The sequence below is a fragment of the Microtus pennsylvanicus genome, chromosome 4, assembly GCF_037038515.1.
Source record: "Microtus pennsylvanicus isolate mMicPen1 chromosome 4, mMicPen1.hap1, whole genome shotgun sequence".
NCBI classification, from domain to species: Eukaryota; Metazoa; Chordata; class Mammalia; order Rodentia; family Cricetidae; genus Microtus; species Microtus pennsylvanicus.
This window is the reverse complement of record NC_134582.1, coordinates 104,564,146-104,588,575: the sequence shown is the minus strand read 5'-3', so window position 1 is coordinate 104,588,575 and position 24,430 is coordinate 104,564,146. Positions and strand designations below refer to the sequence as shown.

The following is a 24,430-nucleotide window of genomic DNA, read 5'->3' as shown; positions in this document are numbered from 1 at the left end:
GGCTCACCTCTCTCTGCTTCCTGACTGTGGATATTATGGGATCGGCTGCCTCGCGCTCCCACTGCCTTGACAGTCTGTGTCCTCATGCTGTAAGCCAAAATAAAGCCTCCTTCCTCAAGTCACTCTGTCAGGGACTTTGTTACAGCAACGGGAAAATTAAATAAAAGCTAAAATAAGGTCTATTGTCCAGAGGGTGATCAGGGGCTGACATTTCCAATGTCAACCGGAAGATGAGGGTGGCTGTAGCTACAGCCTGGCTCAAAGGCTGAACTCTAGGTGTGTGTGGAGGTGTAAGTTGATCATCCCAGCACTTGGAAAGTGGAGGCAGGCAGGTCAGGAGTTCAAGATCATCTCTGGCTGCATAGGAAGAAAGAGACCAGCCTGGGCTATATACGATTCTGATAATAATAATAATAATAGCAACAACAACAACAATAATAATAGCACCACTACAAACATAAAGGTTCAGCTACATTTGAGAACTGACTGGTATCCCAGATGCTGCCCTGAGCCAGTGCTATTCTGTTCTGATTCCCTGATGTTTTTTAACCTTCACTCTCACTGACTTTGATTCTGAACTTCAGTGAGGAGAGGACTGTAGTGAAGGAGAAGCTGTGAGAGGAAGAGAAGCTGCCCTGGGATTGGCTCCCTGGGTGCTAATGGTGATATGGGAATATTTGGGTGTCTTTCTCGGCTCTTAGTAAGCTTGGTTTGGGGGGGTTAAGGTCATAGAAAACTCAACTCAAATAGTTTATTCTGAACCAAACACGAAGGACGTGAAACTAGTGCCCGGTTGAGACAAACTATAGCAGGACTGTGTCGATGCCGTTCAGATTGTGCAGTAAACGAGCTTCGGTGCTTTAGCAGGTAAGTGCTTTGAGGGGAGTTAATGCCTCTGCCGCTGGAGTGAAATTACCTTTTCATACTGAGCTTGCCTGGATTTCCTGTTGGAAAGGCTCCAAGAGCAAAGCCATTAGCCGTCACTTATGAGGAACTCCCGGATCTGAGCATGTGGCTGATGGCGCTGAGACACTTATCAACACTCTTGACCTATTTGTAAGTAAGAACCACTCCTCAGGGAGTCAGGAAAAGCTGGTTGCAACAGAGATAACAAACTCAATCAGTAGTCCTCCACCTATTGGTAAACTACCGCCTGACACATAGCTCATTTTGAATGATTATTTTCATCACAGTGCCAACTCATGTAGAAAGTTTGAAATTGGCAAAGTCTATCTTGCAACATAACAGAGGGCACTAGACCAGGGTGGAGTGCTTTAGATAAAATTATATAAGGAATTAAAAAAACAGGTATTTTTTTGTATTACATAATGGCATGTACTATTTCTAATTAATTTTTAGTAAAGGCACTTGCAGTGTTTGCTGGAGATAACCTTGTGATAACCTTACCAGACAGTGAAGCAGAACTGAAGGCCTCTGTTGAGCCAGCACCCTCTGCAGGTAAGAGTTTGACATTCTTGGGTGACTGGGCCTCGGGTAGAACGAGGGTGTTTTCACCCAGGTCTCCACAGACCATAGACTTGATACATCCTTTCCATATCCCATAACAGGAGATGGCTGAAGTTTACTGCTTTAGCATAAATGCAGTAGGTGTCTAGGAAGTTCAAGATAGGATATAAGCTTTAACCGATCACATAGTGAGAGCCTGTCTTATTTTTTTTTAAGGCATTGGAAACAACTTAGAAGGAAGGTTTTCAAATGTTTTTTTTTTTTTTTTTAAATTTTCGAGACAGGGTTTCTCCGTAGCTTTTGGTTCCTGTTCTGGAACTAGCTCTTCTAGACCAGGCTGGCCTCAAACTCACAGAGATCCACCTGCCTCTGCCTCCCGAGTGCTGGGATTAAAGGCGTGCGCCACCACCGCCCGGCAAGGTTTTCAAATGTTAACAGTGACATTGGGGAGGCTTAATCTTTAGATTCTATTTTCTATGATTTGTATACTTTCATGATAAATTTGTTTTTGTGCTTGTTTTTCTTTATTTGCAAAGACACAGAAGCCTTGTGATTTCTCACTGGGATGAGGGTTGAAAGCCGAGTTCCATGTTCCTAAGGCAATTGGTACTATTGGTTTAAGGCTCTCTCTTCTTTGGGATTGTCTCAGGATTGATAAGCATTCATGTTTCCGATTTGTTCTCAGACACAACTTACAGCTATGAATGGGAATTAATGAACCACCCTATAGACTTTCAAGGTGAAATCAAACAAGAAAACAAGCCGATTCTCCACCTCCCTCAAGTAAGTAACACGGCAGGTTGTGCACCCCAGAATTCAGCTAGCGACACCTTTACTGTTGACCCCAGAATCCGCTCTTAGGATTAAACACAAATGAACAAACCTGGCGTGATGGCATGTGCCTGCAGTCTCAGCTACTTGGGAAACTGAGGCAAGAAGATTGCTTGATCCTAGATGTTCAGGCCAGCCTAGGACACATAATCAGATCTCCTGTCTCAAAAAAAAAAGGTATAATTAAATTGATATATCATCAGCTCATAAGAAAGAGGTTCGGAAGCCCATTCTGTGTGCTGGATTCAAAGCCTCGGCCCTCATTCTTGCCATCTTTACAGTGTTAAAGGTGTCTCAGATGTCTACCAGGCATGTTCTATGAGTTTCCCGCAGTTCCAGTCTAGTTGCTGGAACAGGTTGCTTAGTTGCTTAGATTGTCGAATACTGTTCCACATGCAACAAGACACACACACACAAGTAGACACACACTTCCTTGTCTCCATGGAGAGCACATTGTCTTAATAGCTAGGGGTTTGTTTTCTTGGGAGACGAATGTCTTCCTGTAACGCTGTACCAATCCTAGGGCCTTACCAGCTCACATCACTGCCGTGTGACTAAGCTGTTCGTCAAAGCATGGCACCCAGACTTCCGCCAGGAACTTTGTGAACTTGTGTGCTCGAAAAGTGTGATTCCAGACTGAGGTACAGATTAGTGTAGGGTCCTTGCTGAGCACATGGGAGGCCCTGGGTTCACTTTCAGCACTGAGCACTGCCCCCCAAACCCAAAATACAGCACAATTCCATTCATACTCACCCGAGAGCTGCGGTCCGTGGCTGACACATGGCCTGTGACATCTGTGACTAAGCAAAGGGCCTATGTAGGTGACCTAGTCTCCTAGAGTGCGGCTCTCGCATTAGTAGTAGTCCTAGAGAGTCTGAAATGAGCCTTTCTTTCCAACCTTTGGGATGCTGTTCGAGAAAGGTGATTCCCATGTCTTCAGATGCTCACCTGTGTGTCTGCTTTTACATTGCAGTTGTCTGTGGGACTCTACACCTTCAGAGTGGCTGTTTCTAGTGAGAACGCATTTGGGGAAGGGTACGTCAACGTCACTGTCCTGCCCGGTGAGTCTGTGGGAGAATGGCCTCTCGGCTGTGCTAGTCTCGTGTTCTGGCACCTGATGTCATGGTTGTATAAACTACCGACATGACTGCTCCATGGTGTGGTTAAGGGGGAGGTTTTTGTTGTAGAGGAGATGGGGGAGGGGGAGAACAGCTAGAGGTGTCTGGAAGAACCCAGAGCAGAGAGAGAAAGAAGCAGACTGAACACAGCCCGCAGACTGGACATGGGCAGGGTTATTTGTGAGAGAGGGGAGAATAGCAAGGGAAAGAGAACAGAAAAAAAAACAGAGAAACAGGAACAGAGCAGAGAGAAAACATAGCAAGAATACCAAGGCTATAAGGAGACTGAGTAGCTGGGGTGAGGGAAGCCAGTGAGCTGAATGATGTTTAGGGTAGAGGGGAAGGCGAGAAGGGCTGGATGCCAGCATGGATTTTGTAACAGGTACTTGCTGTCCAGAGGGAAGCCAGCATAGACTTTGATATGCCGAAAGGTGACACAGGGTAGACATATGTCCCTTCTGCCAGGGGTAAGGGAAATGACCCCTTGTGATAGAGGGAGCTGACTTCACAAGTTCCTGAGGAATATTGGCTTTTCTCTAACTGCCAGAAATCCTCCTATAGTCCAAGTTAAACACTTCTCTGGATATCTGGATTGCCCTTTGCAGTTTGGACCTCTTTGATTTTTACCTTAGGCACTGTCTCAGTTAGAGTTCTGTTACCATGAAGAGACACCATGACCAAGCAACTCTTACAAAGGAAAGCGTTTAATTGGGGGCTTGCTTACAGTTTCAGAGGCTCAGGCCGTTATTATTATGACAGGGAGCATGGCAGCATGCAGGCAGACATGTGCTGAAGGAGAAGCAAAAAGCTTTCCGTCCTGATCCACAGGAAGAGAGAGAGAGAGAGAGAGAGAGAGAGAGAGAGAGAGAGAGAGAGAGAGAGAGAGAAAGAAAGAAAGAGAGCTGGAGATGGGAGAGGGAGACAGGAGCCTGGGCCTGTGTGGCCTTTTGAAACCTCAAAGCCCAGCCTTGTGACACAAATCCTCCAGCAAGGCCACACTTTCTCCAACAAGGTTGGGTCTCCTATTCCCTCTCAGCTCGTCCACTCCCTGGTGACTAAACCTTCAAATCTATGAGCCTTTGGGAGCCACTCTCATTCAAACCACCTCAGGCACCTCTGTAGAGAAAACACGCAAGGATTCTGTTTAGTCTTTCTGTTTTCTTTTGTTTTCTCTATTACTCTAGCATTTGTTTGCCATGCAACTCAAGTACACAAGGTAACGGCTTGCTGTTCTTGAATGATGACAAACTGTACCTTGGCCCTCCCTGTCCAACACTCACACTATCCACCTTCTTTCCTCCTGACCTAACTTTCAGGTAGGACCATGGAGATTTCAAATGCATCTGTGTCCCTAAAGGGTCAGGGGCACACATGTGTCATGGTCTATCAAGTCCATCCCTGGACCACAGTGCAGTGCATTCCTCTGGATTAGAGGAGGTGACCTGGGGTCCTGCTGGGCACACCCTGCTTTATGCCCCAGCCTGCAGCTTCCACTTACCCATCAGCTCAGCTGAGCCATTGGCCTGCATCAAATTCTAGCAACACCACCTCCCAGCCATCTCTCCTGGGGTCAGCAGCTCTCCCTTTCCCACAGTCTACTTACTATTACAGCTGAGGTTTAGTGAAAGTGGTGGGCACCTTCGCTCAAAGATTTAAGATCCAGTTCATGGCCTGGTGATGTTGTCAACTGGTAGAGTGCTTGCCCAGCATTGGCTATGCCTGTATTCACCATGTAATGTGCACTTGAGAGGCACAGGCAGGGGAGCAGGAGTTCAAGGTCATCTATAGAAAATTGGAGGCTACCCTGGGATAAATAAGGCCCACCAATCTAGTCTTTCTTTTTCTTTTTTTTAATATTTATTTATTATGTATACAATATTCTGTCTGTGTGTATGCCTTCAGGCCAGAAGAGGGCACCAGACCCCCTTATAGATGGTTGTGAGCCACCATGTGGTTGCTGGGAATTGAACTCAGGACCTTTGGAAGAGCAGGCAATGCTCTTAACCTCTGAGCCATCTCTCCAGCTCCCTAGTCTTTCTTTTCTGTAATCACTGTACACATTCCATGACTCTCCTCTTGCATCTAGGATTATCTAGAGATATATGAATTGAAAGACAAGCTCAAAATCCCCAGGAGGAGTTTAAAAGTTTAGTTTTCCACAGTTGAGACTCAGGGGGATGAAGACCTCTGGAGGATGTTCAGAAGCAGCTTTTATAAAGGATGCCTTTGTTTGTGTGTGGCTGGTGTGCGTGAAGTTGGCTTAGTTGCTATCTGTTTTTTTTTTCTGTCCACAGCTGCAAGAGTCAACCAGCCACCCGTAGCAGTTGTCTCTCCTCAGATACAGGAACTCACTGTGCCTTTGACCTCGGCCCTCATCGATGGCAGCCGTGTGTATCCTCCATGTTTGGGTGTTTTCTGACTGTCTGTGCTGTCAGACTGAGCACTCTGTGTGGAGACTTGTTCTACCACGATAAACCAGTGTCTGTTTTAAATGCTTGTCCTGGGCTCTTCAGCTTTCATCTGGGAGTAGTAGCATATCTGTAATCCTAGCATTTGGGTGGCAAGGGCAGGAGGATGGGGAATTCAAGGCCGTCTTCTGCTACTTTGGGAGTTCCAGGCCGGCCTGGGGTACGTGAGACACAAACAAACAATAGACAACAAACGAAAAAAAATAGACAACAAACAATGTTCTTTAGGGTCAGATATTTGACTCACAATTCAGAGAATTACTAAGGATTCTTTTGTGACTCACATAGAATTTGTAATATTAGCAATTGAACAGAACCTTTAAATAGGAGTGGAACTGGCTGCAGTGAGAGTGGGTAGCATTTCGCTTACTAATTTATTCAGAGTTTATTCTTTAACCAGAGGGTGAGATAGGGTAACTTTGGGTGTCCACACGAACGAGAATAGACTGTAAACACGCTCAGTGCTGAATTGGTTGAACAAGGTGATGTGCTCTGCATCTGCGTTCACGTTCACTCAGTCACAGAGTTAACCCATTGCCTGCCGAGAGTGAAAAGCAGCCTGCACTCGTGGCTCTTGCTCTGTCGGCTAGCCTGCAGACTGTGGACATCACAGCGATGTGACTGCTCGCATCTATTCCACACCACGTCCACATCCTCCACCCACTGCAACATGAAAGTACAGCGCATTTGTTTGCTTGCTTTCTCAGGCAGCTCAGATTGGCCCACACTTGCAATGCGATGTACTTAAGGTTGGCCTTGGCCCCCTAATGCTCTCAACCCCTTCCCGAATGCTAGAATTATAGGGTTGTGAGTCTCTATGCCTAGCAGGCAGAGAACACTTTAAATGAAACTAATTATATGAAAAAAGGCCTGCATTTTTTTAATTTTTTTTGATTCAGAATAGCTTAGTTATAAAAACCATACAAGATTTCTAGTTGGCCACATAAACTTATTTTCTTAAATGAATTTGACAAAAGCCCAACTTCCTTCTAGGTCTAGAAGTCCATGGTTCTACATGACACATATTGTTGCTCTCTTTTATTATTTATTTGTTTATTTTTGTGACATGGAGATTGAACCCAGGGTTTTGTGGATGATGGGCAAACATTCTGTCACTGAGCTACATCCTCCAGCCCTGCTTGTTCTTTGTTTGTTTGAGACGAGGTCCCACTACGTAGCTCAGTCTGGCCTTGAACTCATGGAGATACATCTGACTTAGTTTCCTGAATGCTTGTGAACTCCCATGCCAAGACCACCCCTCCCCACTTCTCACTACTGGGGATCAAGCCCAGGGCTTCACAATCATAGTAGTTAAGTACTGTACCACTGAGCTACGGTCCCAGACTGCTGTTTGCTCATACGTGTGTGTGTGTGTGTGTGTGTGTGTGTGTGTGTGTGATTAAACTCAGGTCGCCAACCATAGTGGCAGGTGTCTTTAACTGCTGTGCTGCCTTACCAGTCCCACCCTGGTTTGCCTTTTAAGTGGGGAAATTTTCATGCATGATGCAGTCTTTTTTTTTTTACTTAAATCTTAATCATTAATATGCTAAAGGGGTTTTTGTGAATTGTAGATAATCAACTCTTAACATGTTCAAGAACTTGTTGGTTCAGATATCTATATGAAGCTGTCGGTAGTATGTCACCAGTCACCAAGATGAGTAGCAGCTGAATGTCAAGGCACTACATTCTGGGCTACCATGCCTGTCACTCTCCTTTTTAAATATTCAGTGAGTTAGAACAGCCCTGCTCACACCTGTGCAAGTCTAGAAAAGTAGCGATGACAACTTAGGGACTGGGGGGACGGCAGAATGCACAGCGCACATCATGGGGATCTGAGCAGACGTGTATTTCTACAAAACACACTGAAGTTCTCAGTAAGTGGCTACGCTTTCATCTCACTATTCCCGTAACCCATTCTGGATACTGTTTTCTTGTTCTTTGTAGAAAGCACAGATGACGCTAAGATAGTGAGTTACCACTGGGAAGAAGTCAACGGGCCCATCCTAGGAGAGGTGTTTCCGGCTGATGGCCCAGTCTTACGCTTGTTGAACCTAGATCCTGGTAACTACACTTTTAGGCAAGTGGGTTCCACCTGTATTGTGTTTTCCCAGGACTTCTCTTTTGATTGTTTCTTGAAACTGATACTTTCATAAAAATAAAAATAATATATCACCAAGCAGAGGAAATGAAATATTTCTCCTGTGTCCATGACCTGAAAATGACTGACAATATGGTATTTAAGCACTTTTTCTATTCACGTGCTACTTTAAACCTTTTTCTGCTTTCCTTACTTGGGTTAAAGTTCTGATGGGAGAGACCCCAGGGGTTTGTTTGTGATCAGAGATGAGCTGAGTTTGGTCCTTGTCTGTGTGGGGTTTGTGGGCAGTGTGAAAGGAACCCAGAAAATGCAGATGGCCTCTGATATACCATTTACCCTGGGCTGTTCTCTATTCCTATTTATACAGCTTTGCTCCCGGACACCCACCGCCAACCAAGGGTGAAATGAGTTAGCAGATGGAGAGTGCACTGTTGTTGGGAGCGCAGGAGGGACCATTTCAGTACAGGAGGGCCTGGGCAGCTCTCTCTCTCTCTCTTTTCTTTTTTCCTTCCTTCCTTCTTTCCTTCCTTCCCTCCTTCTTTCCCTCCATCCCCCCTTCTTTATTTGGTGTGTGTATGTTGAGCATTTGTGTATATCTGAAAATGTTTAACCCTAAAATGCTTTGCAGAATGTTCTGGAAGCATACTTGTAGAAAATCCCCTGAGATGAATTTAGAAATTGAGTGTTTTGTCACTGAAATTCACAAGCGGTGGTTCATTCAGTAAATGGAAGGCAGAAGAGGCTCTGTAACATTCTTAGCATGAGTTATCAGAGAGGGGTGTGTAGCGATGCTCTCCTTAGGATGAGTTGTTGTATATGGACGTCTAGTGATGCTCTTAGGATAAGTTGTTGTATGTGGACGTCTAGTGATGCTCTTAGGATGAGTTGTTGTATGTGGACGTCTAGTGGTGCTCTTAGGATGAGTTGTTGTATATGGACGTCTAGTGATGCTCTTAGGATGAGTTGTTGGAGATGGACGTCTAGTGGTGCTCTTAGGATGAGTTGTTGTATGTGGACGTCTAGTGATGCTCTTAGGATGAGTTGTTGTATATGGACGTCTGGTGATGCTCTTAGGATGGATTGTTGTATATGGACATCTAGTGATGCTCTTAGGATGAGTTGTTGTATGTGGATGTCTAGTGGTGCTCTTAGGATGGATTGTTGTATATGGACGTCTAGTGGTGCTCTTAGGATGAGTTGTTGTATGTGGACGTCTAGTGATGCTCTTAGGATGAGTTGTTGTATATGGACGTCTAGTGATGCTCTTAGGATGAGTTGTTGTATGTGGACGTCTAGTGATGCTCTTAGGATGGATTGTTGTATATGGACGTCTAGTGATGCTCTTAGGATGAGTTGTTGTATGTGGACGTCTAGTGATGCTCTTAGGATGAGTTGTTGTATATGGACGTCTAGTGATGCTCTTAGGATGAGTTGTTGTATGTGGACGTCTAGTGATGCTCTTAGGATGGATTGTTGTATATGGACGTCTAGTGATGCTCTTAGGATGAGTTGTTGTATATGGACGTCTAGTGATGCTCTTAGGATGAGTTGTTGTATGTGGACGTCTAGTGGTGCTCTTAGGATGAGTTGTTGTGTATGGACGTCTAGTGATGCTCTTAGGATGGATTGTTGTATATGGATGTCTAGTGATGCTCTTAGGATGAGTTGTTGGAGATGGACGTCTAGTGGTGCTCTTAGGATGAGTTGTTGGAGATGGACGTCTAGTGGTGCTCTTAGGATGAGTTGTTGTATGTGGACGTCTAGTGATGCTCTTAGGATGAGTTGTTGTATATGGACGTCTTGTGATGCTCTTAGGATGAGTTGTTGGAGATGGACGTCTAGTGGTGCTCTTAGGATGAGTTGTTGTATGTGGATGTCTAGTGGTGCTCTTAGGATGAGTTGTTGTATGTGGATGTCTAGTGGTGCTCTTAGGATGAGTTGTTGTATGTGGACATCTAGTGATGCTCTTAGGATGAGTTGTTGTATGTGGACGTCTAGTGGTGCTCTTAGGATGAGTTGTTGTATGTGGATGTCTAGTGGTGCTCTTAGGATGAGTTGTTGGAGATGGACGTCTAGTGATGCTCTCCTTAGGATGAGTTGTTGTATATGGACGTCTAGTGATGCTCTTAGGATGAGTTGTTGTATGTGGATGTCTAGTGGTGCTCTTAGGATGAGTTGTTGTATATGGACGTCTTGTGATGCTCTTAGGATGAGTTGTTGGAGATGGACGTCTAGTGGTGCTCTTAGGGTGAGTTGTTGGAGATGGACGTAGTGGTGCTCTTAGGATGGATTGTTGTATATGGACGTCTAGTGGTGCTTTTAGGGTGAGTTCCTGAAAGTGCCTAGTAACACACTTAGGATGAGTTGAGTTGACTAGAGAATCTTCTGAGCTGCATGGAGGGAGCACATTCTCCACTTAGCATCTCAAAGACTAGTAAATTTGAAAAAGCTAAGCCTTAATGGGGGAACATATTATGACTCAAAAATAAAATGAATCCATGACAACAAAAGCAATGAAAAATATGACCTGTATGTGTTTCCTAGCCTCGTCCTCAAGTTTCTATTCTGACCTTCTCCTGAGAATGTTTAGTCTGAGCAGGCTAAGGTGACCACTTACTTTCAGGTATGGCCCAATCGTGGATGTAAGAACTTCCTTTTCTTGTTATAGGTTGACCATCACAGACTCAGATGGCGCTACTAACTCCACCACAGCAACCCTCATCATCCATGATGCTGTGGACTATCCACCTGTTGCTAATGCAGGACCAAATCAGACCATAAGTTTGCCCCAAAACACCATCACTCTGAATGGAAGCCAGAGCAGCGACGATCACCAGATTGTCCTCTTTGAGTGGTCCCCAGGCCCTGGCGGTGAGAACCAAGAGGTGGTCATGCAGGCAAGTCCTCTATCCTGCCTGCAGACTTTTATCCTATCTATCTATCTATCTATCTATCTATCTATCTATCTATCTATCTATCTATCCATCTATCCATCTATCATCTATGTATCATTCATTCACCTATTCTTGGTTTAGGTAGGTTGTTAAATCAGAAAAATCTATTTTATAAATTTCTCAAACTATGAAATGTTGGAAGAGCATGTAACCTCACAAATCTCCTCCAGGTTTACACCCCCGACTGTCACATACCTAGGTAAGCACAGAACAGCAACCAAGCAATCAGTCCCGTTGTTTCAACTAGCTCTTGAGGTCAGCTGGGAAAAAAGCTGACTCAGTGTTTGTTAGAGCAATATGTCATTTAGTCTTGGGAGAGACATTAGAAGCAACAAACCTAACTACATTATCTGAAAAGCAGTTGTTATTCTGAGTGCCCCATTTACTGAAACACCATAGCAGATACTGCTGTGTTTACCATTCCAGAAGTGGTGGACTTGGGAGAATGGAGCCTATGAATGAGGCTGACTAAAGTCCCTTGCAACAGCCAATTATTCAGCACATCAGACAGTTTGTACCCCGAGGGTTAGCTGGGGTAACATGCGTAAAATGTCTAATCACAGGGCAAGCCACACGTGGTGAACAGCTGCTCATGGTAAAAACATGTTTGCCCATGAACATGAACAAATAACACTAGCTGGTTGTAATGAATTATCTGAAGTGAACTCACTCCCATTCACTACACCGGGGAGGGGCACTAAAGCATAACCCAAGAACAATTCTGTGTTTTTGAAGAAACTGAGGTCACAAGATTCTCATCTTGGTGTCTTGGAGTTTTCTCACAAGCACTCAGAAATCTCCTTATTCTTGGACCCTGTTCCAACACTGCGGTACTGAGTTCCAGGTTTTATTAATTTACATTCCTTCAGTGCTGTGAGAGTACACAACAGACTCAAGATTGCATTTTCTTGGGTTCACGCCTGTTTTTATCTTTCTCCTTCTACTCTCCCCCTTTCCACTACCCCCTTTTTGAGACAGGCTGTCACTATGTAGTTCTGGCTGACCTGGAACTTGCTATGTAGACTAGGCTGATTCCAAAATCACAGAGATCTGCCTACCTCTGTCTCCCCTGTACTGGAATTAAAGGCATGCACCTCACAGCCTGCTCCTTCCTTCTTTCTTTTAATTTTTGCATGCACTGCCTAGCACCTCACATATACTAGGCAAGCAAGGAATATCCTTCTTCCTTTTTATGTTTTTTTTTTTAATATTTATTTATTATGTATACAATGTTCTGTGTGTGTATGCTTGCACGCCAGAAGAGGGCACCAGACCTCATTACAAATGGTTGTGAGCCCCCATGTGGTTGCTGGGAATTGAACTCAGGACCTTTGGAAGAGCAGGCAATGCTCTTAACCGCTGAGCCATCTCTCCAGCCCCCCTTTTTATGTTTTTAAGGCTGAGCAAGGTCTTGCTAAATTATGCAGATTGGCCTTGAACTAGCTCTGTATCCCTGGCAGGCACTGAATTTGCCACCTTCTTGCTTCAGCTTCCCAAGAGTCTTTGTTTGCTTTCTGTTGCTGGGATAAAGACCATGACTGAAGGTAACACTGGGGCAGAAAAGTTTATTTCACCTTGCAGGTTGCAACCCATTGTCAAGGGAAGTCAGGGCAGAAACTCAAGTCAGGAACCTGGAGGCATGAACTAAAGCAGAGGCCGAGGAGGGGCACTGCTCACTGGCTGGCTCCTTATGGCTTCTTCATACAACCCAGTACCTCCTGCCTAGGGGCAGCACCACTCACAGTAGGCTGGGTTCTCCGAAATCTGTCATTAATCAAGAAAATACTTCTGCAGACTTGCCTACAGGCCAATCTGATTGAGGCATTTTCTACACTGAAGTTCCCTCTTCCCAAATGGCCCTGGCTTGGGTCAAGTTGAAAAAAAAAATCTAATTAGGACACCGCATAGCTGGTGTGTGAGGCCTGCACCGTTGCACCCAGTTTGTTTTCATGTAGGTTCTCTGCGTTAGGTGAAACCATTAGCACCTGCCGTGCCACGCTGTTCTCTCGACTTCTGTACTGATAGTCTTCCTCTTGTTTCCTTCTCACGTTTGCTACTGTGTAGGGAGTGCGGACCCCATACCTCCGCTTGTCTGAGATGCAGGAAGGAGAGTACATATTTCAGCTGACGGTGACGGATTCCTCAGGACAGCAATCCACTGCTTCGGTCGCTGTGATTGTCCAGGCTGGTAGGTGAGACACAGATGAGATTTGACCCCAGAGATGAAGGCAGAAATGATAAACTAGATCCTTGAGCTTCAGATGTGTCTAACTAACTGGGCGGTAGCGTCCTGAGATTCCTGAGCTGACAGGAAATCAGACATGAGAGCTGATGTGGCATGAGAAACCGATTTCCTTTCGAGGTTCTGAATCTAAACCACAGTACAGGAGACAACATGAGAGTCACTGTCAGCACCACCCGTGGCTCTGATTTATCACATGGTAACTCCTGTGCCTGTCATACTCAGCTTGGGAAAGTTCCAGGGCGTGTTGGGGAGACTGGCTGACTGTGTGACCTGACACCCAGATGCAGCAGACACTTGGGCATTGACCCAGGCTCCACTCTCTTATTAGTCTCAAAAAACCCAGGACTCTGCTACCTGTAGCTTTCAGGAGAGTCATAGGTAGCCAGCTAGACCTTGTTTTACAACCATCTTGGCTCCAAAGCTTCTCTAGCAAAGGCCTGCTGTCTCCACATCCGTCACCTGGTAGACTGACGATGGGGACAGTCTCAGCTGAAAGACAACTAATGAATTTTCTAACTAATATGTAAAAGGCGCTCTGAGCCAGACCCTAGGGATATGGAATCAAAGAGGATGAACCTGCCTCTGCCCTTCCAAGGCTGTGGCAAGTACATGTGAAGTGACATGGACTTATTCAGGAGCTTTCCTCAGTCAGGAAGGGTGCCCATATAAAGAGCACCTACAGAGCACTTGGGCCCATAGATAGCTTTTGCTGGGGTCCCAGTTAACACACCCATGGCAGGTGGCCAGGAGGAGAAGGATGGGGAATGGAGGGCAAGAAGAAAGATGTTTAGAAAGAGGAACCTAGATTCCCAGAAGCCATAGGATGAAAGGGGCCTGGGTACATTGAAGAACTAAAAATAAAATGAAATGAAATAAAAATAAAAATAATGGTATGACTGGAGAAAAAAGCTTAGGTCTAGGCCTGGAATGAGATATCCATAGAGGAGCAGGGCTCTCATGAAGGGCTTTGTAGATGTTTGCCCTTAGGAAATTAGGGAGCCACTATTCATTTTAAGGAGGACAGTGGGGGAAAGAGACTATCTCCATGGTAGTGGCTGTGGCTATGTGACTCTTCGCTTGGAAGCAGAAACGGTAGGAGTGATGTTTTACTTCATTTCCTTTCTTTCCACTTTCCACTGAAATATTTTCCTTTTAAAAATATTTATTTTTATGTACATGGGTGTTTGGCTTGTGTTGAGTGTCTGTGAAGGCCAGAAGGAGGCGTCAGAACTGGGGTCACAGACTGTTGTGAGCCACCATGTAGGTACGGGGAATTGAAACCAGGTCTTTCCAGCCCACAACTGAGATATTGTCAGCATTTGCTGTTTAGCAGGTACTGTGCTAGACAGCGGAGCTGCAGACAAGAGAGTGCAAGTCTTTGCACCCTGATTTCGGCTCCCTTTCCTCCCCTGCATTCTTTCTTCCCTCTTTCCTCCTTTTGCTTTCCCCATAATCCTTTCCTCCCTCTCACCTTCTTTTCTTTCTTCTTCTCTCCTTCCCTTCCTCCTCTTCTTCCTTCTCTTTCTGCCTCCTTCCTGCTTTCCTTCCTCCTTCTCTTCTTTCCTCTCTTGAATGTCTGCAATTCTAGAGAACAACCAGGCTCCAGTGGCGGTGACAGGCCCTGATAAGGAGCTGTTCTTCCCGGTACAGAGTGCTACACTGGATGGGAGCAGGAGCAGCGATGACCACGGCATTGTCTGCTACCACTGGGAGCACATCAGGTAGTGTACCCACCCAGGTCTGAAGCCGTGTCACCGCCGAGTGGCAGCATCCCTTCCGTGGAGGACTGTACTAAACAGCAGCTCAGGCTTGTTGAGGAGTCAAGATTTGAGCAAAGAGTAACTAGGCCTTATTGATAAAAGTGGTGCTGCATGCTTGTAATCCTTGCACTTGGGAGGTTGAGGCAGGAAACTCTTGAGTTCAAGGCTAGCCTAAGCTCCAAAGCAAGATCCCCCATCTCAAACAGGCAAACAAAAAAAGGAGAGTGTTTTGAGGGAGCTGGACACTGGTGGGCAGTAGAGGGAAGCGGAGCCCAGAACAGGTGGACAGGGCTGGCTTGGTGAACCATGAGCTTCCTGGCAAAAAAAGATGCAGGGAAAGCCACGGGTGGTCTGTCTACACTCAACCAGCCCCAGTGACTGGGTAGAGCAGGTGTGCAGAGTCCGGGGTGAAATTCATATCGTAACATTTCCTGTTTTACCTACTGGATCTCAGTACTCTACATGGCTTCTGGGGAGGGAATTGCATTGTTCCCATTTTGTTTGTTTGCTTGTTCTGAGACAGGGTTTCCTATGTGGTCCTGGCTCGTCTAGAACTCTCTACGCAGACCAGATTGGCCTTCAACTCACCGAGATCCACTTATGGTCCTCCTGCCAAGTGCTGGGACTGAAGGCATGTGCCACCACGCTGGGCTGCATCATCCCATTTTAAAGTTGAAAAACGCAGGCTTACGGAAATAAGCAAGGGCGAGTAGTTTAGGGTACCTAGACTAAAAGAGGCTGCTTGGAGACACAAAACTGCACCTGTCTGCCAGCCAGTCCTAGGGTCTCAATGACTAGACAGAATTCCTCTCTCCAATGGCAGACCATTTGCCTCCTGCCTTCCTCTTCTACACATGCCCTGGAGCTCGATGAGGGCTTAACCGAGTTTCATTCAAAGAAGAAATAGGAGGTTGAGTATGGTAGTGCATGCCTTTAATCTCAGCACTTAGGAGGCTGAAGCAGAAAGCTTGTCATGAGTTCAAGACTAACATGGGCTGCATAGTGAGACTCAATCTAAAAAAAGAAAAAAGAAAAAGAAAAGAGAAAGAAAAAGAAAGGTGTGAGCAATTTCTAAGATTCCATTTTCTAAAGGGAGAATATTTCAGTGGCATCTCAAAAGAGAAAAAGGATGAAAACCCTTTTCCCAGAACCCAGCACATTTGGTTTGAAAAAGGCTTCAGCTTTGACCCTCATGCCAAGCCAGAGAACATGTGTACAGTTACCTCAGACCTCTGTAGAAACCCAGATGGCCACTGCAGCCAAAAGTAGAAGCTTTTGCTAGGGCTCAGATCTCACGCCCCACCTTTTGTCTACAACAACCCCATTTTACAGGGGTCCCAGTGCCGTGGAGATGGAGAATGTGGACAAAGCCATAGCCACTGTCACTGGGCTTCAGGTGGGTACCTATGACTTCCGTCTAACCGTGAGAGACCAGCAGGGACTGAGCAGCACATCCACCCTCACCGTGGCTGTGAAGCAGGGTAAGTGGATCTGGTGACAGGACCTGAACCTGCCTTGCCTTCCAGTCTCCCAGGTCCCCAAGTCAGATGATGATTACCCAGCCCTGTTAGTGTTTGCTCATAAGTTCACAGCTGACTGAGCTCTGCCCGGGGGGCGCCAACCTTCTCCCTGGCAGCTGAGTTCATTTAAGTCCTCTCTGGCTCCAGGAAGTATGGAGAGCAGGAAGCCATGAGCCTGCTCCGTGAGTGTAGAGCAAGAAGCCATGGGCCTACATTTTTTACAGGGAAAAGATCTGGTTCAGGCCTGTGGTTTGCTTTCTTCTCTCTTGGAAACCCAAGAGCAGAAAGACGTTCAAGTTATGTACTTTGTTTTTTAAAGCAGAAGTTCACAATTTTTTATTGTTTTTATTTATTGTGCCTGTGTATGTATGGAATGGGAGCGTGCTTGCCACAGTGTGAGCATGCATGCATTTGTGTTTGTGTGTGTGTGTGTGTGTGTGTGTGTGTGTGTAGGTCAGAGGACAACTTTCAGCGAGTCAGTTCTCTCTGACTACCATGTGGGTCCATCAGCCTTGATGACAATCACTGTTACCCACTAAGCCATCTAGTTGGCCCATATACCCCTCCCACCAATTTTTTAAAGACAAGTTTTTGAATTTCTGATCCTCTTGCTTGCTGGGATTACAAGCATGCAGGACCTTGCCTGGTTTATTTGATGACAGACTGGACGGAGGGCTTCAGGCATACTAGGCAAGCACTTTACCACTGTAGATCCCTAGCTGTCTATATTGGTTTTTATTGTAAACTTTTCAGTAAAATTTCTTGCTTTTGTTTGTCTTCCCATTGGACTGAGAGCTGCTCAATGTCTAGCTATATCTTATCTTATAGGTTGGGGCAGAAAATAATGCCTTGGGCTATCTAAAACAACCTTGGCTACAAGATGGAGCAGTTGTGGGTGTTTTATGCCACGCTGTCGGTGGTGTTTTAAGTCAATTTCTTGCCTTTTGTTTTTGCGGTGTCTGACTTAGAAGATAACAGTCCTCCGAGAGCCCAGGCCGGTGGCAGACATGTTCTTACACTTCCCAATAATTCCATTACTTTGGATGGTTCAAGGTCTACTGATGACCGAGGAATTGTGTCCTATCTGTGGATCCGGGACGGCCAGAGTCCAGCTGCTGGCGTGAGTACTTGAGGGGTACTGTCCCCTCAGCCATGTACACTGTGTACAGATTAGTCGGTGTGGTCTGTTGTGACAAAAGGCCGCAGGCAGGGCAACTGAAACCACAGGACCAAGGTGGTGAGTGATCTCTTTCTGCATCCGGGGTAGCCACCCACTTACTATGTCTGTTTGTGGCCATGTGAGAAAGGAGGACAGAGGTGGGAGAACTGTTCTCAGGTTTCTTATATAAGGACCCCAATCCTCATTCACCCCATAACCTCATTCAAATTTAATTACCTTCTTCTAAATTCTAACTTTAGGTCATATTGCAGATTAGGGCTTGAATACGTGACTTCTCTCTTACCATGTCATCTCCCCAATAAGATTCGGGGTTCTGAGGGCTGGAGACATCAGGGTGCTGATAGGTTTAAGCAAAGCTGAAGTCCTCTTCCTGATCTGATTTTGTGTAGGCTAGCACATCATACAGGTGTGTCCCACTCATGGTAACAGGCCTCTTGTGTCCTAGAACAGCTGTGAATCCAGCCAACACATTTGTAGATGACAACATTACGTCACAATATCGAAAGGCTGGGCATCACGAGATACATGGAAGCCAAGTTTCCTGTTTTAGTTTTCTTCCTCCGTGTATCAAGTATGTCAGATGCATGGGGATTTCCACTTCCACTTCACAGCGGCAGTGAGTAAAATGTAGAGATGGAGCGTGACTTGGCCAAGACCAAAGAGCTCAGTCTTAAACCAGCCCAGATCTTTAGCTTTTGGAAGCTGTTGGATCACTCTGCCTCTGATTGTACATTTCCCTGCGTCTTCCTTTATTTCATGACTAAAGACTTGATGTCTACAAAAAGATTTCTTGTAGATACCAAAAGTGTGGGCACAGGGAAGGGACTGAAAACACCTTGTACATCTGAAAGTACTTTTAGAATGAATTCTATAGAGCTAGATGGTAGATTAGCTCCTAACTGTAGCTGCAGTATCGCAGTTCAGATTCCTAACTTTTCATTGCTGTTCATTCTGGTCAACAAGGACAGACAAAAGTAGAGCTCAAAAGATTTCTCTCTCACTCTTTGGGACTTGGGCCTGTTGAATGAGTGATCTGTGTACAAGGCTCTGGGTCACTTGAGAAGGTGGATAGGATATGCCATAAGGCGATACGAGGGGACAGCATTATATAACTATGTTAGACGAGGAGACCATAAAACTCCATGCGTTGTCCTGGGACTTTCAAACTAAGCTCTTGTCCTCTGTTAATTAATCATTTGGAAATTTCTGAAAGTTGTTTGTCACATCTTGTTTGGTCCTTGTACCCACTGGTGTTCCACATAAGGAGGAAGTGAAGATTTAAAACCTTACCCCTTTCCCTTCCTCCCTCCCCCAGCCAAATAAGTCATATACATCTGAAAATAAGAAACTCAGAGCTCTGAGCTCCAGAGAGGCTCAGAGACTGGGTACAAAACTGACAGCTGCCCTGTGCTTCTCCTCACTTCTCAGGATGTCATCGGAGGCTCTGACAACGGGGTGGCTCTGCAGCTCACCAACCTGGTGGAAGGAGTCTACACTTTCCATCTGCTAGTCACGGACAGTCAGGGGGCGTCGGACTCAGACACTGCCACCGTGGAGGTGCTACCAGGTGTGTGCCGAGCCGATGTCACCGGGGTAGGAGTTCCTCAGTATCCAGCTTCTCCTCTCGGCCAGTCTCATCGTAGGAGTTTATATCTGAAAGGAAGATTTTGCTTTCCTGATTTAACATGAAGTGAACACGGTCAGGCTGAGGGAGGGCAGCCTCAGTGAGGTGGGCATGGTGACGCTACATGAACTGGACTAGGTAGCACCTATGAGCAGGAAAACAATGTTTCAGGTGCTGGGGAAGGGAGGTGTCAGAGTTTCAATGTAGCCCAAAGCTATAGTTGATTATCTTTTGAGAGAAAAGCTACTAGATAACAAAGTGGAATGAAATTTATAAAATACTCCAGAGTGGCTTGTGGTGTTCTCCCTGCCTTTGTTTCCTTCCTTCCTTCCTTCCTTCCTTCCTTCCTTCCTTCCTTCCTTCCTTCCTTCCTTCCTCCCTCCCTCCCTCCCTCCCTCCCTCCCTCCCTCCCTTCCTTTTCTTCCTTTCCTTCTTTCTTCCTCTGTCTCTCTCATTCTTTTTAAGATAGAGTTTTATGTGGCCCAGGTTGGCCTAGACTTCCTGTGCAGGAAGGATGACATTGAACTTCTGATCCTCTTGCCCCCAGGGCCAAGTGCTGATGTTGTAGGCACATGTTACCACAATCCATGCCTCTGCTGTTTTAGGATAATCTGAGTCCTAAAGCTAAATATGATAGACAGACAAGAGTTCTTTTAAATTTATTTGCTTATTTTGACCTTCCTTTTGCTTTGTGGGGCATGGAACCCAGGACCTGTGGGTACTGAGCCAGCATCTGTCTCCTGACCCAACATGCCCAGCCTGGCTTTGAACCTTTCTACAGCCTCTGCTCCTTGCCTTACCAAGGCTGTGGTCTCATGGTGAAAATCCTATCTTCTCTCTCCTCAGACCCCAAGAAGGACGGCCTGGTGGAGCTGATCCTGCAGGTTGGTGTGGAGCAGCTGACAGAGCAGCAGAAGGAAACCCTCGTGAGGCAGCTGGCTGTGCTTCTGAATGTGCTGGACTCGGACGTGAAGGTGCTCAGGATTCAGGCACACACGGATGTCAGGTATGGAGCTGCGTGCCCAGCACGTGGCATTCCGATGCCAGATATGATAACTACACTACTGTCTCAAGCAAGAAGGTAGGCATGCATAGCTGGTATGACAAGAGTTACATTTTATTATGCTGAGGGTCATCATGCAAGGTTTGTACTGAATTCCTAAGTACAATCCTAAGCCTGTCTCTGAAAGGCTGCTCTCTGTGTGATATGTCTTAGCTGGAGGTCAGATCCAGCCTCTAACAAAAGTCTCTGATCTGAGGGTCAGGATCCTGGTGGAGACTCTCCAGCCACAGGGCAGGAGATGTCTCTTCAGGTGTGTAGAACATGTTGTTGCAGGCATTATATGATTCATTTTCTGCTAGCTGTATAGTGGTGGTGCACACCTTTATTCCAAGCACTTGGTAGGCAGAGGCAGTCGGATCTCTGTGAGTTTGAAGCCAGCCTCATCACAGACTAAGTTTCAGGACAACTAGTGCTTCACAGAGAAACCCTGTCTCAAAAAACAAAAGGAAAAAGACCCTGTTTCAGAAAACAAGCTGGGTGGCTTCTGAGGAATGACCCCCATAGTTGACCCTTGACCTTCACATCTACACCCAAATACAAACAAATTATACAAATCATTTACACATGCACACACACACACACACACACACACACACACACACACACACAGAGAGAGAAATATACATAGATACAATGAATATTAACTGGCAGTTAAAATGAATCCTATAATGCCTGCAACAACATGGATGAACATTAAAACATGCTAAGGGAAAGAACAAGCCACAGAGCTGTACTGCTCCCTTTCTAGGTCAGATGGCTGAGGTGGCACATCTTGCTAGCCACTGTCTCATCATGTGACCGTCCTCTTGTCTTTTCTACAGCACCGTGATTGTATTTTATGTACAGAGCGGGCCACCTTTCAAGGTTCTCAGAGCTGCTGATGTGGCCCGGAATCTGCACAGGCGGCTTTCAAAGGAAAAGGCAGCCTTCCTACTTTTCAAGGTCTTGAGGGTAGACACAGCAGGTATGTCTCCCATGGAAATATTCTAATAAAATAAACCAGATCTGCCAATTACAGGAGTTTTATTGGCGCAACATGGACACTGTTGTGGTTGAATGTAAAATGTTCCCCATAGTGTCTCTGAACACTGTTTGGAATATTATGGAACTCTTAGGAGGTGGAGCTTTACTGAAGGAGGTGAACCCCTGGGGTTGGTCTTGGGGTTTTCTAGCCACTTACCCCATCCCCCTATCTACTATTCCTACTTCCTGACTGTAGAAGACTGTGACCAGCTAGCTGCCTTTCCTTGTCATGACTGCATCTTCTTTGCCATGATGAACTGTATTCCTCTGAATTATGAGCCCTTCCCTTTTAAATTCAGGAATTTGGCCACAGAAACAGATATTTTCCCTTCAAGGCCCCCACTCCAGGGACTCTACATTTATTTCTCCAGTAAGTTTTCTGTGACACATTTGCCACTACTCTTGTCTTGGACAGAAACCGGAGAACAGTAGTGTCATATGTCATTATTTCAAAAATCTCTCCTGCCAGTTTAAGATAGCATATACATCTCTTCCTGTGGTGACTATATTTTCTAGTTCTGCTTGTTCCTTTAAGATACCAAACTGATTCATAGTTCCATGGTCCCTGTCCTCATCTTATGAGTAAATGTTAATGGAGCAGTCATCTCAATGAGTTACCAGCATATGATGTTTGCACCAGGATAATTTGTTTCAGAGATGCACTAGCCTACCATTGACTCTCTTATTTGTAACATGCGCAACTTGATAACTTGATTTTTTTTTGAAGTAGAATCTTTTGTTTTTCTAAGAGCCCAAAGTAGTGATTTATTTATTAGAAAATTTGAACTATCCCAAAATGGACAAAGAAGAAAACAATCCTCTAGTATGTAGAGTTTCGAATTCCCATCACCCAAATATAACTTTTGTTACTATTCTGAGGTATTCCTTCTAAGTTGCTCCATCTTTAGGAAATAAAATACAACCAAGATGATTTGATTTTTCAGTATGCTTCTGTGTGTGAGTGTGTATTTGTATGTTGCTGGGCACTCAATCTAGTGTCTTACACATGTTAGGCAAAGTGCTCTACCGCTGAGCTACATCAAGGTATTCTCATGTGTCTTTAAACTTTAAGTCATACCATTATTATTTCCCCAAATCCTTTAGAATTTCATTTCCATGAGACATTCGTGGCTCCCTGGTTTTCCTCCCTGGGTGTGTTCTGTAATCACACAACTACTCTTCTACCTGTGAGCTGTCGGGATGATTTAAATAGTGTTATGATGAAGACAAACCACTGTGCAGTCCCAATTGCTTCCATTGCACACGTTCTCAGAGGCTATTGTTTTGGTAAATGTTAAGGTTCTCTCTATGGTAGGAATTGGCTTTTCCCTCAATTTGCTTCCTGTTGAGCCGTGAGATGGTGAGAGTTTATGCTACTGTTGTGGAGGTAATGGTGAGGGTTGAGACAGGGTCTCACCATGGTGTCCTGTTTGGCCTCATGATTGCTGTGTAGCTGAGGCTGGCTTCAAACCTGCTGCAGTCTTCCTACTTCAGCCTCCTGAGTCCTAGGATTTTAGATGTGTGCTATCATGCTGGGCTCATAAGAGATTTTAGGTTTTGCTTGTTTTTTTTTTTTCTCAAGACAGGCCTTCTCTATGTAGCTCTGGCCATGCTGGGACTAATTTTGTAGACCAGGTATCTTAGTTAGTGTTTCTACTGCTTTGAAGAGACATTATGACTATGGCAACTCATACAAAGACAAACATTTAACTGAGGTGTAAAGTTCTAATATCTTGACTCATAGGCAACAGGAAGTGGTCTGAGACACTAGACTTGGCTTGAGCATATATGAGATCTCAAAGTCCGCCTCCACAGTAGCATAGTTCCTCTAAGACCACACCTACTCCAACAAGGTCACACCTCCTAATAGTGTCACTCCCTTTGGGGGGCCAGTTTCTTTCAAACCACCACAGCAGGCTAATCTCACCCTCAGAGATCTACCTATCTCTGCCTCCTGAGTATGGAGATTAAAGGCGTGAACCACCATGTTCAACTTCTTAAGAAATTTTTTAATTCACCCATTTGTTCTGGGCTTCCACTATGGAAGTGGAACACTGGAGACCTCCTTTTGCCCATGTAACCTCATTTCTGCACCCCTTTTCACAGGATGCCTTCTCAAATGTTCAGGTCACGGTCACTGTGACCCCATCACAAAACGTTGCATTTGCTCCCAGCTGTGGATGGAGAACCTCATACAGCATTATATGTGGGATGGCGAGAGCAACTGTGGTAAGTGTAGTGTGTGTGTGTGTGTGTGTGTGTAAAATGATGGCTTCTGGTGTGGTTCTTGAAGACACTCAATCTTTTCCTGGCTTAGCATCTAGAGAATCATCCAATCCCATTCTTACCTGAAGTCAAGTGAAGCAGTTCACTTGATTGCACAGAGAGAGATTTGGCAAGGCCATTCTGCTCTCCATGATGAGCAGTGCTAAGAAACAACTGCGTTGAGACTTCTCTCCCAAATGTCTCTGCTGTGGCTTAGGATGTTGGGACCTTATGATAGCACACCCCATACCTGGATAATGCAAAATGGGAAATGTGGCCCACACTGCTAGGAGTCAGCCCAGGCAGGTACCGGCCACAAGAATCACAGTCTTGCCCCACAGCCCAGGCTGGTGTCTGTCAGTCTTTTTGGAGAGAAAACCACATGCAAACACATACATACACACATTTACACACACACTCACGTATTTATAGTATATATAATATATAAAGAATAAATATACAACTCCAAAACAAGACATATAAGACATATATATGTATACACACACACACACACATTCATATAGCCTGATCTTACTCTGAATTCTCTACACAGCAGATCACCTTGAAGATTCTTGACCTTGAATTCTCTATACAGACCTTGAATTCTCTACACAGCAGAAGATGATCTTTCTGCTTCTACCTTCTGAGTCTTAGGATTACATATCCGAGTCACCATACTCAGCTAAAAAGCTACATTTTAATGGCAGTTTACTCTTAAGAATGAATTTGCTAGCCTGAGGACCCAGGTGGACATAAATGGCAGGAAAATGTTAAGTGCTGCCTGCCAAGCTGTGTTCTTGAACTCCCCACAAAC

General features: G+C 45.3%; 1 protein-coding gene across 6 annotated transcripts in view; it reads left to right on the top strand.

Moving 5' to 3' along the window:
- The window catches only part of Kiaa0319 (KIAA0319 ortholog), a 55,067-nt gene that overhangs the window by 24,601 nt on the left and 6,036 nt on the right, over window positions 1–24,430 (top strand). For 5 of the 6 annotated variants that reach the window (XM_075970008.1, XM_075970009.1, XM_075970010.1 and 2 more), the window contains 14 exons: window positions 1,360–1,458; window positions 2,153–2,250; window positions 3,272–3,359; window positions 5,711–5,803; window positions 7,829–7,961; window positions 10,651–10,879; window positions 13,001–13,124; window positions 14,770–14,902; window positions 16,274–16,422; window positions 17,430–17,581; window positions 19,070–19,208; window positions 20,112–20,271; window positions 21,150–21,292; window positions 23,458–23,580. In XM_075970008.1, coding sequence (XP_075826123.1) covers window positions 1,360–1,458; window positions 2,153–2,250; window positions 3,272–3,359; window positions 5,711–5,803; window positions 7,829–7,961; window positions 10,651–10,879; window positions 13,001–13,124; window positions 14,770–14,902; window positions 16,274–16,422; window positions 17,430–17,581; window positions 19,070–19,208; window positions 20,112–20,271; window positions 21,150–21,292; window positions 23,458–23,580 — 1,863 coding nt within the window. Of the gene's footprint in view, window positions 1–1,359; window positions 1,459–2,152; window positions 2,251–3,271; window positions 3,360–5,710; window positions 5,804–7,828; window positions 7,962–10,650; window positions 10,884–13,000; window positions 13,125–14,769; window positions 14,903–16,273; window positions 16,423–17,429; window positions 17,582–19,069; window positions 19,209–20,111; window positions 20,272–21,149; window positions 21,293–23,457; window positions 23,581–24,430 lie in introns of those variants that run through there. The other variant, XM_075970014.1, reaches the window with a different exon arrangement.